The sequence below is a fragment of the Melanostigma gelatinosum genome, assembly GCF_949748355.1.
Source record: "Melanostigma gelatinosum genome assembly, chromosome: 9".
Lineage (NCBI taxonomy): Eukaryota > Metazoa > Chordata > Actinopteri > Perciformes > Zoarcidae > Melanostigma > Melanostigma gelatinosum.
Window position 1 is genome coordinate 12,153,714 of NC_136642.1, and position 11,620 is coordinate 12,165,333.

Here is an 11,620-nt window from a genome sequence, read left to right on the forward strand (position 1 = left end):
GGGCACATTATGTGCATGACATGAATATAAAGAATTCAATCATATCCTTGAAATCTGTAATATACTAAACTTTAATTTATGCAAATTGTAATTTCAAACATTTTTAAAACTAGGCTAAAACTGTTGCACGTATGCCAGGGTTAACACTGATAAATTTATAACTTCTTGTGTAATCACACCACACGTGTCCAACAGTAGATTTCACATATTTCCCAGGTGACAAAAGTTAAACAGGAATGTATTTTAGGCTTTGTTGCACAGATACTAAAGGTGTTGCTATGCTGGTTAAGGCAGCGTTTTTGTCAGTGGGAGAATGAGTGAGCGTTTAAAAGGGATCAAGTTGGGTGGGGTGCACAAGATTGTATTACACAATGCCAAATCTGCCCCGAGGGGGTCTGGCTTGGTTTTGTATGCCTTCCTTCTCTCTTCCTGTTCTTTACTTTTCCACCCTGTTAAAAAAAAACAGAAAAACAGACCATCCTCGGGGATAATGTGTGTGTCTGAGTGACAATAGTGTCTTTACCATGGCGTGTGTGTGTGTGTGTGTATGTGGGAAACACAGATGTAGTCACAGGACAGTGAGTTCCCACAGTTTTGCCTTGAGCTACATTCTGTCATTAGACAACTCCACCTGTGTGTTTGTGCTCCTTCACAATCCCTCCCAAAGTAAAGACGGCACAATAAGTACACAGCGGGGTGAAGGGTGAAATGAAACACCTGAAAGCGGGCAGACTTCACATGTGGTGTTTATTGTTGTTTCAGCATTGCGCAGAACGAGCACGACTTTAAATTCCCACTGTAGGAAGTGTGTACAGCAACATGGAGCCCGAACAGCAATTTTGCAGGGCACAAATGGCAATTAAATTCACAAGCGACATGTCAGAGGGTGTCCTTCATTTCCTTTTTTCAACTTTCCATCTACTCTCCAAATGATTTCGTTACCAAGAGAAAGTGGGAAGGGTTTTCTGCAGGGAAACCCGTTTGCACCATTACATCCCCAGACAGCGTAGATGGTGGAAAGAAGACAAGGGAAGTGTGATGGACTGATGCATCTTTAGAGATTCACTCAGTAAGATGAAAGCTTGTGACACGAGTCCTCTTGAAGAATGTAACCCTGTGTTAGGTTACAGATAACTGGGACTGTGCTCTGGTCAAATGTGAGTCCAAAACAAAGGGCAAGACAACATTGGTATTACACAACATGGAAACAGACCCATACAGGGTACATAAGAAGGAAAGGAGGGGGCTAATGAGTGCGAGATGTCACATTTTTGTAAGTGAAGCCTGGTCCAAGGACAAGCTCACAGTGTAACATAAATGTTGTCATTCAAAGATACTGCTATTATATTCATTAGTAGTCTTATTGATGAGCAGTGCATTGATATTTGGCATTATGTAAACATCTTAAAGTTGTACTAGTAACTTCTTCATGCACTAAAGCTTCCAATACAATAACAGTGTACTGTATCAAACATGTATAAACATATAAAATGTATTGCATAAACAGGTGGAGTATTAAGACGTATCAACACAGCCATGCATAATACTCATTTTCATCTCTGTCACACTACAACACACATGCACACTTTCACAGTCATTCTTCTCTAGTTTGGCTAGCAAATATATCATAGCGATTATAATATAACATGTTAAAAAAAAAAATCTCTATAAAGCTTTTAAAATACACAATGTGCAATATAAGACAAACAACTGCTATTTTGGCTAAGGCCACAATGATTTTGGTATAAAATACATTAATTTCTGTTCTTAGATATAAATAACACATCTAAAAGACTATTTAAAAACCTAACAATACATTACAAATCTTTGACATTTATCAAATTGTCACATCACCTTTGTAAATTTGTGACCCTACAGCAGGGTCAGGTCCAGGTACGGCCCTGACGGCTTGGTCATAAGAGCGGGGAGGGACATGAGAGCAGCATCACCGCCGCTGGACTGACCAATCAGACTGCTGCTCAGGAGAGACATAGACTCCACGGGACTCTGGAGGGAGAGAGAGGTTTGGAATGAGAGAAAGAGAGAGAGAGACAAGTATTATTCCAGTGTAACAGCGTCAAACACAGGACCCTTACACTAGCACCATATATTACCCATCACCTTCTCAGCCACCTGAAGGCTGCACCTGTTGTTCCCTATTATTTCAGTACACCACCAATTGACCGCTCGCCAAGCACCGCCCCCTTAGTTGCTGTTGCTACGCCTGTCAAGCTTTACATTGCACACCACAATGACAACTGCGGCAACTTTACCACTTAAAAGTTACAATCTCTTTGTTTTGTGCTCTTTGGCAGCACCTATGACGTTGCAGGTGTGTTTTTGGATTCAAACAGTTTTATTTATTTATTTATGTTTTGAACGTTTCATCGTCTGCAGTCATCACTCTTGTCTTTGTTTGTTCGGCCATGGTAACCGTTTACTCTCAACGCTAGCAGAGACTGGGGGAAAAAAAAATACACTCCCATCCAAACTTGTGAGATACTGAGTGCAACTTTTATTAGAGACCTATTCACACCATTATGGCATGTGGAGAAATCCAAAGCTTGAGAGGCCTGCTGTTCCTTGTTACGGTTGATTGGACAATCACTGTTCCGAGGTGGGGCTTAGGGAACGGTCAATTAGCCCTCTTGGCTATTCCTGTAGCCCATAAATAACTTCTTCAGAGGACAGAAATGTAGTAGCCAGTATTAGATAAAGCAGACAATTAAATACAAAACCCAAGGGTTGATTAAGATCCAAGAAGTTTCCTCTAACCACTCAACCCAATACAAATTGTGTCCATTGTTGCTGACGGGTGTGGTTAGTGGAAAATTCCCTGTCTACATCGGAAATGTCCCTCTTGTGTGGAGCCCTGTAACCCCCGGTGACCAGTCAAGACCCAAACCACAGCTACAACCACCGACTAAACTCAATCCCCCTCACTGAGCCCTCAGCCAATCCTTACCTGCCACCTGCCTCAGACATCTTAAATACACACCCATTCTTTGGGCTGCGTAAGCAATGTCCCGGTCGGGTCGTGAGCGTGCAGAGGCCCGTGGGCGTGCATGAGAGCATCCTCTGGGGCATACTGTGGTGTGATGAAGGGGGAGGAATAACAGAGACAGGGAGCTGAGTGACAAGCAACCATACTAACCTAAAGGTCACATGGACCTGTAAACTCCAGCATGGGGGTGAAAGAGGAGTTTGTCACTGGGAGAAAAATACTGCACATTCTCACTCCAAGTGAAACTCTTAATTTAGTATAAACTATTGTTGATCATATCCCTGAGATTCTTCACTCTACTCCAAGTTCAATACAGCCCGAGTTCCTCCAATTCAAGTCTAAGCAAGCAGCAGAGCATGTGTGACAGAACAGGGAGAGTAGACAGGATAAACTAGTTTGATGGCCTCTGGGCAAACACAATGGATGCCTGACAATACACACCCACAACAGAAGGAAATTTGAATACAACTTGGATCCTGAACTCACAGGATTTGTATGCATTATTAACTGTATTAATAAAGATGACTAAGCATTAAGGTTCATTTGTGGAGAATTGTCTCTTACCTGGTATCCCTGCATTGCATTGATGAGGTCTTTAACTCCGTTGCTGTTGTAGGTCAGACCTGGCATACGCATCAACCCCCCTGGGGAGGAGAGGGAGGCGGGGGAGGGGAAGAAACCTACGGTGTTAGGTGAGCCAGGTGGACTGGAGGAAGACAAGAGAAAAAAGAAGGTACAGACAGACTGTTATCATGAAAATATATTAAAAAAAAGAATGACTTGAAAGCTGCATATTTCTCAGCAAGCAAAGCACACAGCAAGACTGTGAGTCACTTTGGGCTTTTTCTCAATGACAGAGGGCTGACCAGGGAGAAACAGCGGCCACTAAAGTACTCTGATACCACCGTGTTCAGTTATTAACTACCCTTGTCCCAGCCTTTTCTCCTTGCCGAGAAGTATTTTAAACAAACCTGTTCCTCGTTTTCCAAGAGTATATTTTAGTGTATATGCACACAAATTAAAGTAAACTGTAATTATGTTGTAGTTATGGCAGTCCAAATAAATTGTTGTGAAACTTTTTACATAATTTGTGTCATTTCACTATGAAACTTTGGGAATGTTTCATACAATTGCAAGTCAGCGACAAAAAAAGTGAGTTTTTAAAGGGCTCACCAATTCATAACATGTAATTTGATACACTCATGTTCACTTCAAGTTACCAAAAACATACCTATGCATACAGAAGGTTCAGAAAATCAAACAGGTAAACAATACCAGTCTATTTGCTTAGTCAGCAGCACACAGCTTGTAAGTAAACACTGTCTGACAGGTTTAGAGCTAGACGCCAGTTAGCTCTTGAATCTTTCTAGAATTGTCCTGAAGTGGTTAATTTCTTGTGTGATTACCATGTCGAGTGAATTTGCAAGCACGTCTGACCACACTTCAAACCACATTTTTATTGTGATGTAAATATGCAGAAAGACAATAAACAATCGTATTGAATGTGTCACAGCATGTGTCATCTGTAACCATAGAAATAAAATGTATTTTTACCTGGGATAGTAGGCCGCGTAGTTCATGTATAGCTGAGCTGAGGCGGGGTAGTAGGCATGTCCTGGTGGTAAGGGGCGTGGCGCCAGCAACATCTGACCAATGGGAGGGTAGAGGGCAGCAGCTGCCTCTGCAGACATGACAGGTGAAGGGGCGAAGGAGTAGGATGGTGGAGATAAACCTGGAGAAGAGAGGACACAAGGAAAGACAAAATACTTACAAAAAGACAAAACCTAACAGACATTGTTTGTTTCTGACAGAGGCGCTCATGCAAACAATGACCATCATTACTCAGCACCTGTGCCTGCCTGACATGTTCCGCTCAAGAATCATGAAAACGTCTCATCGTGTCCTCACTACCAACCAAACATGTCTTGCCTTGAATCCCTGTGTTGTATACTTTCCCTCGTGTTATTATCTGATCATTTCATATCAAAACAATTCACAAACATTCGTCCTCTTTTGGAAAACGAGGGGAGCGCACCAGTGCACATTTATGGTAAAGGACTACAGACACGGAGAACAAAGCACATTTCTACGCACCAACGTTCAGCTCTGCCCACCTTCCCAACAGCTCCACTGATTGGACAAGCACAGGCACACCTGTGGTGCGCCGGTCTGCTGAGGCCAAATCCCACAACCACCACTACCAATCTGATAAGGCCGGAGAGTTGTAAGCCGTTTTGACATATTATAGACTAGTTGTCTTGCTTACACTTTTCCAACCCTATTAGAACTTTATGATCAAGCAGTGGTAAAGTGGAAAAATTAAGAATGAGTCCCAAACATGCCGCTGACAATCAACTACAATCAGAATGTGTGAACACAGGTGAAAGGGTAGAATAAACTGTTAACATGTGGAGTTTCTCAGTGCATGCAGATGGGTAATTGAAATCACACTAAATTACAAAGAGGTACCACCACACACACACACACACACACACACACACACACACACATCCTCTTAGTCAGATCAGATGTCCCCTACCTCCCACAGTACTAGATTGGAGAAAACCCCAGAAACCCTGCCCCTCACGGCAGGAGCCCACCTACCCTGCAGTCCCGAAGCACCCTCAGCTCCCAGCAGCACTTACGTCTGGACTTACATGGCGGCGGACTGAGCCCTGTCCCACTCCTGCTCCGGATGTGTGCATGTGTATGTGTGTGTGAGAGCGAGCCTCCCATCAGCACCAGGCCCATCTCCTCTGTGCTGCAGGGGAACACCTCCACGTAGCGGCTGTTGGCCCCGCGCTGGCTGGACATGACATGCTTGTGGAGCCGCTGTGAGGCCTGAATAGCCCGCTCTGCCGAGGTCAGCTGGATGAAGCAGTCACCTGATGGACGAGCCTGGAAACAGAGGCAGTCAGAAATTACTCTGCAGCTTTGTGCCAGAAAGCATTGCGAGTCCATGGGTGTGTCAGTGCGGCTATTGCCTGTACCTGCTGGTTGAGGACCATGTGCACGCCATGTGGTCTGATATCGTGTGTAAACTCGCCCAGGAAGGTGAGAATGTCCTCTATGCTCGCTGTGTATGGCAGCCCCCTCAGCCTCAGGCAGTCCCGCATACTACCAGGAGGGGGCAGGAGAGCCAATTGGGGCAGCATTGACACCAGGGGGGCAGGGGCCACTGAGATCAGAGGGGCCGACGAGTACCGGTTCAACACCTAAAACACACAGTTAAAAATGACATACCCTGCCAGTCAAGGATGCAGAACTGATTCAAACTGAGTCTAGTTCAGGGAAGACTTTCTCCCCTTTCGAAGATAATTTGTAAAAAAACAAAACAATACTACAATCAAACACCATAAAACATACTTGCTATCAATAATTAAAATTCAAAAATCAAGAAAGTGCGTACATACTGAGACACATGCAGCATAGGCCAACTTTTAGCGCACAACAGCAGTGTTGAAATGTCAGTTAGAAGCTTGCTGGTTTGTTTTTTCTGGAGAGGACCAATACAACTCCTTAGTCTGTTACGCTTAAGAGCATGAGGAGAAGCGTCTGCATAGATATGGTTGTGGGTTGTGTGCTTATCAGCCCGTGACGATAAGAACATTTGTCCACAAGAGAGGGAGAAAGACTGAGGAAGACTAGCAAAAAAAAAGGGACGAGTAATGTTTCACATTTGTGTTGAGGGAAACAGCTTGCTATGCAGTTCCCCACCCATAAGTCCTACTTTAATGATTCCTACAACTACATGAGGATAAAAGAAACACACCCACACACAAACAAAACTTAATACAAAAAGAAATGGACACATGTAGAAGACTTTCTACAAGCTAAAAATGAACACACACACACACAATATATATATGCACTTTGCTGAGTACACACTGCACAAAGAAGAACAACCCACGTGCCGACAGACACCCTGCCGTACCTGTTGGACCTCTGCTGCCGTACTTTTGAACAGCTCAATATATCTTCTCCCAAGGATTTCCTTGTGTTTCCTCAGAGCACCCTGGGCGTGTTCCTCACAGGCAAATAAAACAAAGGCATCGCCAGTGGGACGGCCGTCAGGATAGCGAACAAATAGGATGCCATCTTTCCCTCCGCTGACCGGACATGGCTCTTTGAGGTCCTCCTCCGGGGAGAAGAAGGTGAGCACCTGCTCGTGTGTGGCGGTGAAAGGAAGACCTCGCATCCTCACTATGATCTGGTCCTCACGGGACAGGAAGATTGCTACCTCATTGGAGGTACCTGGCGCACACACACACACACACACACCTATTTAATCACAAGTACAGTATATAAATGGAAATGATCACACAGTAGTTTAAGACAGAATTAAGTTTTCCTTCCTTGAGCAGCACTCTCGATAACATATTTTCAGGACCTAATTTGGTCAAACTATATTGGGCACAAAACACCTGACCTAATTTTACTTGATGCCTGTTTTGCTGCTGATAAGGTAAAATACTATGTAGTACACGTGGTTATATCTGCTCACCTCCTGCTATCTTCAGGAAGTCCTCTCCTGAAGCTTTGTAAACCTGCCATTAGAAGGGAACAAGACAGAAACAAGGAATTATTGCCACTTCAGGTGTAGCTGCAATGAAACAAGGGAAACCGCAAAAGAGATTAGGTTCAGGTAGCGTGGCTTATTCACTTAACTAATAACAACTAGTAGAGTTCAGACGGGTTACCTCTATGTATCTGTTGCCCATGTGGTGCTTGTGTCTCTGCAGTGCCAGGTCTCTGTGCTCTTCACTGACAAAACGAACAAGCGCTTCTCCGTTCCTCCTGCCCTGAGCATTAAGACACAGCGCAGCCCCTCCTCTATACAACACAATGTACACAATGTTACAGAGGATGTTAAACCTTATGTCAGCAGCAGGTTTCAATAGATAGATAGATATATATATATATATCATGTTGACCGATCAATACAAGTCCTTCATAGGTGAGAGTGCCGTTAATGTAGCTATAACATACTTGGCAATGTTGAGTCCTCTGAAGAATCGAGCGATGTCCTGGTCAGAAGACTGCCAGGGCAACCCTCTAGCTCTGATGACCGTGTTGTCACACACTTTCTCCATCTTACTGCTGCACACACACACACACACACTGAGATATTAGCACAGTAGGAGTGGATGTAGTATATTTCTGAGGCAGAGAACAAAAATTATAGTCATCTTGAGCAAATTTGACTTACCAAGTGCCAGTCTCAAACTTCTCACTAACTCTTTCCTGGGAAGAAAACGTGTGGCCTAATGAGAAAGCATTAGTTTAGTTTCCAAAATTAGATCACAAATCGGACCACATAGCAAAAACTTATTTTAGTACTTTGTAATCAACATGATAATGGCCTCAAGTATTTATTAACTTAGGGTTCCTTTTACAGAAATCAACACAAACAGCAAATCACTTAAGGGCTGCAACTCACAATAAATGTCATTGTGGATGACTTTGCCATTTATTGTCTCCATCTATTGAGTGATTGTTTGTTTGGCAGAGAAGTCAGAAAATGGGGAAAAATACCCGGAAAATGATATTCAAATGTCCTGTTTTGTCCAACCAACAGGACATAATCTAAAGATATTCAGTTTACAAGTATATCAGCCAAACAAAAAGCAAAAAAACATCAAACATTTGAGCTGAGACCATCAAATAATTGGCATTTTTGCTTGAGAAATGACTGAAACGATTAATTGATTACCAAAATACTTGCTCATTCATTTTCTGTTTCAGTTCTATTTTCCTTAATTATCCTTTTTTTGCCTTTGAAGTTGCACGCTTTTCTTATCTGCCCTGTAAACAAATGTATGTCGAACTAACTGACAAATCCCTAATGTTTCACTTTTGTGTAAAATCACATATGGGACTCACTTAATGGCTCAGAAAGCAGGGCAAGGACAATGCTGCCCATAACCTGGACCTGCTGGACTGCTATTCCTGCAGGCAATATGGCTGACGGATCCTGTGTGGTTGAGGGGTCCCACATAGCGGGCACATCAACAGGTAGAGCTGAGGAGGAGGCAGTCAAGGAAAGCAAACAAGGAACAGCCAAAAAAGAAATACAACAGTTTTAACAGTTCGGAGAGCGCAAAAGGGTTTTTGTATGTACAATGTATGTTTTTGTGTGACAATGGAGGGAAAAAAAAAAAAGGGCACAAAAAAGTAGCAAGGAAGGCAAGAGAAACTCGCACAGAGATGTTAGTTATCCTGTTCCAGTGGGTGTGTGCGTGGAGTTTGTCCTGTTGGCTGAACACACACTCGTTCACCGAGCGCTCAGCAAGGTGCTGCCATTGTTTCCCTATTTGCATTTCAAAACCTCTAGTCTTGCAGCCAACACCCCGAGGCTTATAAACTTATAATGTGCGTGTTGTGTGTTTCTGAGTGATGTGTGCTCAAAAGATCAAGCTGAACATGCAGATAAATAACCATGAACTGTCTAAAATACACGTAAACATTAAATGCATTACATATAATGTATTAGTTCTCATACGTTCGCTGGCGCACCCAATGTAAACAGCTGACATATTAAAAAGGATACAATCTGCCATGATGTGTACATTCAAAGCCTTGAGGTCAGATGTGGGAAAGTGCTTCTTGAACTCTTTCCGAAGGTCAAAGAAAGAGTAGAAACAGTCTGGGACCAGGATGTTCTGGAGGGGGAACAAGTTAAAAGAACGGATGTGAACACGAGGCCAATCGACAGCTGCTGTTTTATTGCCATCGCATTGGTGTTTGCTCAAGCCAGTAGATTCATCTCTGTGCAACTCTTTACATAGGTTTAAGACAATTCCGTCCGCCTCATTGTGTAGGTGTTGTTTCATGTGCACAAGTACGTGCATATGGGCGTATGTCATTAAACAGGTTTGTGTTAGCGGCTCTTTCCTCGTGACAGTAAATTCAACCAGGAGCACAGTGCTGACACAACACATCCCTTTGTGACGTGTGAGCTCTGAAGGTTCCTGCAGCGCCGAGTGAACATCCGCCCTGGCTGCAAGGCGTTCACCCATCCAGCTCACTCACCTTGCTTGCGGCCTCGGGGTGAATCACTTGGCGGATGTGAAGGGGCCCGTCTGTACACAAACACACCGACGTGCCTGCGCCCGCGCTGTTCACCTCGTTTGTCAGTTGTAGATGAAACTGCAAAAACAGGAGCCAAACATTTAGGAAAGAAATGAAAACAGTCGTAATAAATCCTCAGGCAGCAGTACTAATAACTATAAAAATGCTTATTTCTAATGACTTCAGTGAGGTTATTACCAAGTTGAATGCGGTCTCAAGACTTGTCGCTGTGGAGACATTATCTGCTTGAGATCTATTCTCCTCTTCCACGCTCTCCTCCACCTCCTCTTTTTCCTCAGTCAAGTCTGGGAGGTCCGGTTTAATGAGGAGCTCATTCACCTTGCCCAACTGGTTCAGAGAAGAAGAAAACACGTCAGTCTTGAAACAGAAGCCTCCCGAGAAACTCACAAGCCGTAGGCTGCTATGATAGCATGAAATGTCGTACTATAGAGCTTTATTACATTTATATCATCCCATAGAAGAACAACAAAAGCAGGAACTCTGTTTGAACACCTTGCAATGGAGACATTAGGAGAATATATCTGTCCTCTAATTATACTGAATAACTTCAGAGCCTATTTTGAGCTCATATAGGACTCACCTGAGTCACAGCATTATTATAAATGCCTGTCGTTTGTATTTGAGTCTATTTCCTACTAGTGTTGCCCTGTTTACCTGTCCGCTCCTTTATTTACCACTACAACACCTGCTTTAGAATAACGATAACTAAGTGTAATAAGAAGTCTATTACAATGTTTTACCTTTTTGTTCTTTACATCCACGAGCTGCCAAACCAACTGCTCGAGCTCCTTCTCGTCAGATCCCAGCAGCTCTCCGCTCGCGCCAGATGTGGCGGTGAAAACCACCACCAGGTAGTCTACCTGTGCCGTCATCTGAACACAAACAGATCTAAAAAAAAAAAAACCTAATCTAATGCTGCACAAAAGTAGGCTAAAGGACAGTAACTGAAGATACACCGGAGAGGAGACACATGCAGGAGCCACGAGGTATAAACACCTTTACTTTGACACCTGAGCGTAAAGGTGAGATCTGTAAATCCAAGTTTCGTCGCGTGTTGAATTTTACGTGAAGCATCCCGCAGTCACCATCGCGGAGTAATGGCTGAACGTTCCTCGTTTTTGTAAAGCATCTACCTGTGTGACCACGTGACTCTCGACCTGCCCCCTCCCTCCTTCAGGTGGTTTACTGATTAGGACGTGGCAGACCATGGAGGATATCGTGGATATCTGTACATTCTCACGCATAATACTTTTCAGTATTTAAGTAATTGAAGTATCTTAATGTATAACAATTTACGGGCCCCGGAAGGCATCAAGGGTAAAATGGTTAGGCTACCGGCCTTTCTAAGGAGAATAAAAGTAATGACACATTTTGTTGAAAGGTTTAAGTATATTGACAATAAAGGACACCCAGCAAAAATATAACACATTTGTATGTTTAAAAATTAAATGAAATCCACGAAAAAATATTGCACGAATTAAGTGTTTCCATATGAAAAGACATTATTAAATGCCGGAACATTTA

At 43.3% G+C, this 11,620-nt stretch overlaps 1 protein-coding gene across 2 annotated transcripts; it reads right to left on the minus strand.

Annotated features, from left to right (window-relative positions):
• Positions 1-1,868: 1,868 nt before the first annotated feature.
• Positions 1,869-11,173, minus strand: esrp1 (epithelial splicing regulatory protein 1). Of its 2 annotated transcripts, none has more exons than XM_079274538.1 (16): positions 10,837-11,173; positions 10,274-10,423; positions 10,037-10,153; positions 9,555-9,666; positions 8,888-9,025; positions 8,214-8,268; positions 7,994-8,104; positions 7,705-7,837; positions 7,509-7,551; positions 6,939-7,258; positions 5,995-6,219; positions 5,662-5,902; positions 4,559-4,736; positions 3,569-3,710; positions 2,966-3,088; positions 1,869-2,007 (listed from the first exon to the last, which is right to left on the minus strand). In XM_079274538.1, the coding sequence occupies exons 1-15, from the start codon at positions 10,966-10,968 to the stop codon at positions 2,987-2,989; spliced, it is 2,199 nt and encodes a 732-aa protein (XP_079130664.1). In that variant the 5' UTR covers positions 10,969-11,173; the 3' UTR covers positions 1,869-2,007; positions 2,966-2,986. The 2 variants fall into 2 exon arrangements, with proteins under 2 accessions (XP_079130664.1, XP_079130663.1); XM_079274537.1 differs by having other exon boundaries at positions 5,650-5,902.
• Between the last annotated feature and the right edge of the window lie 447 nt (positions 11,174-11,620).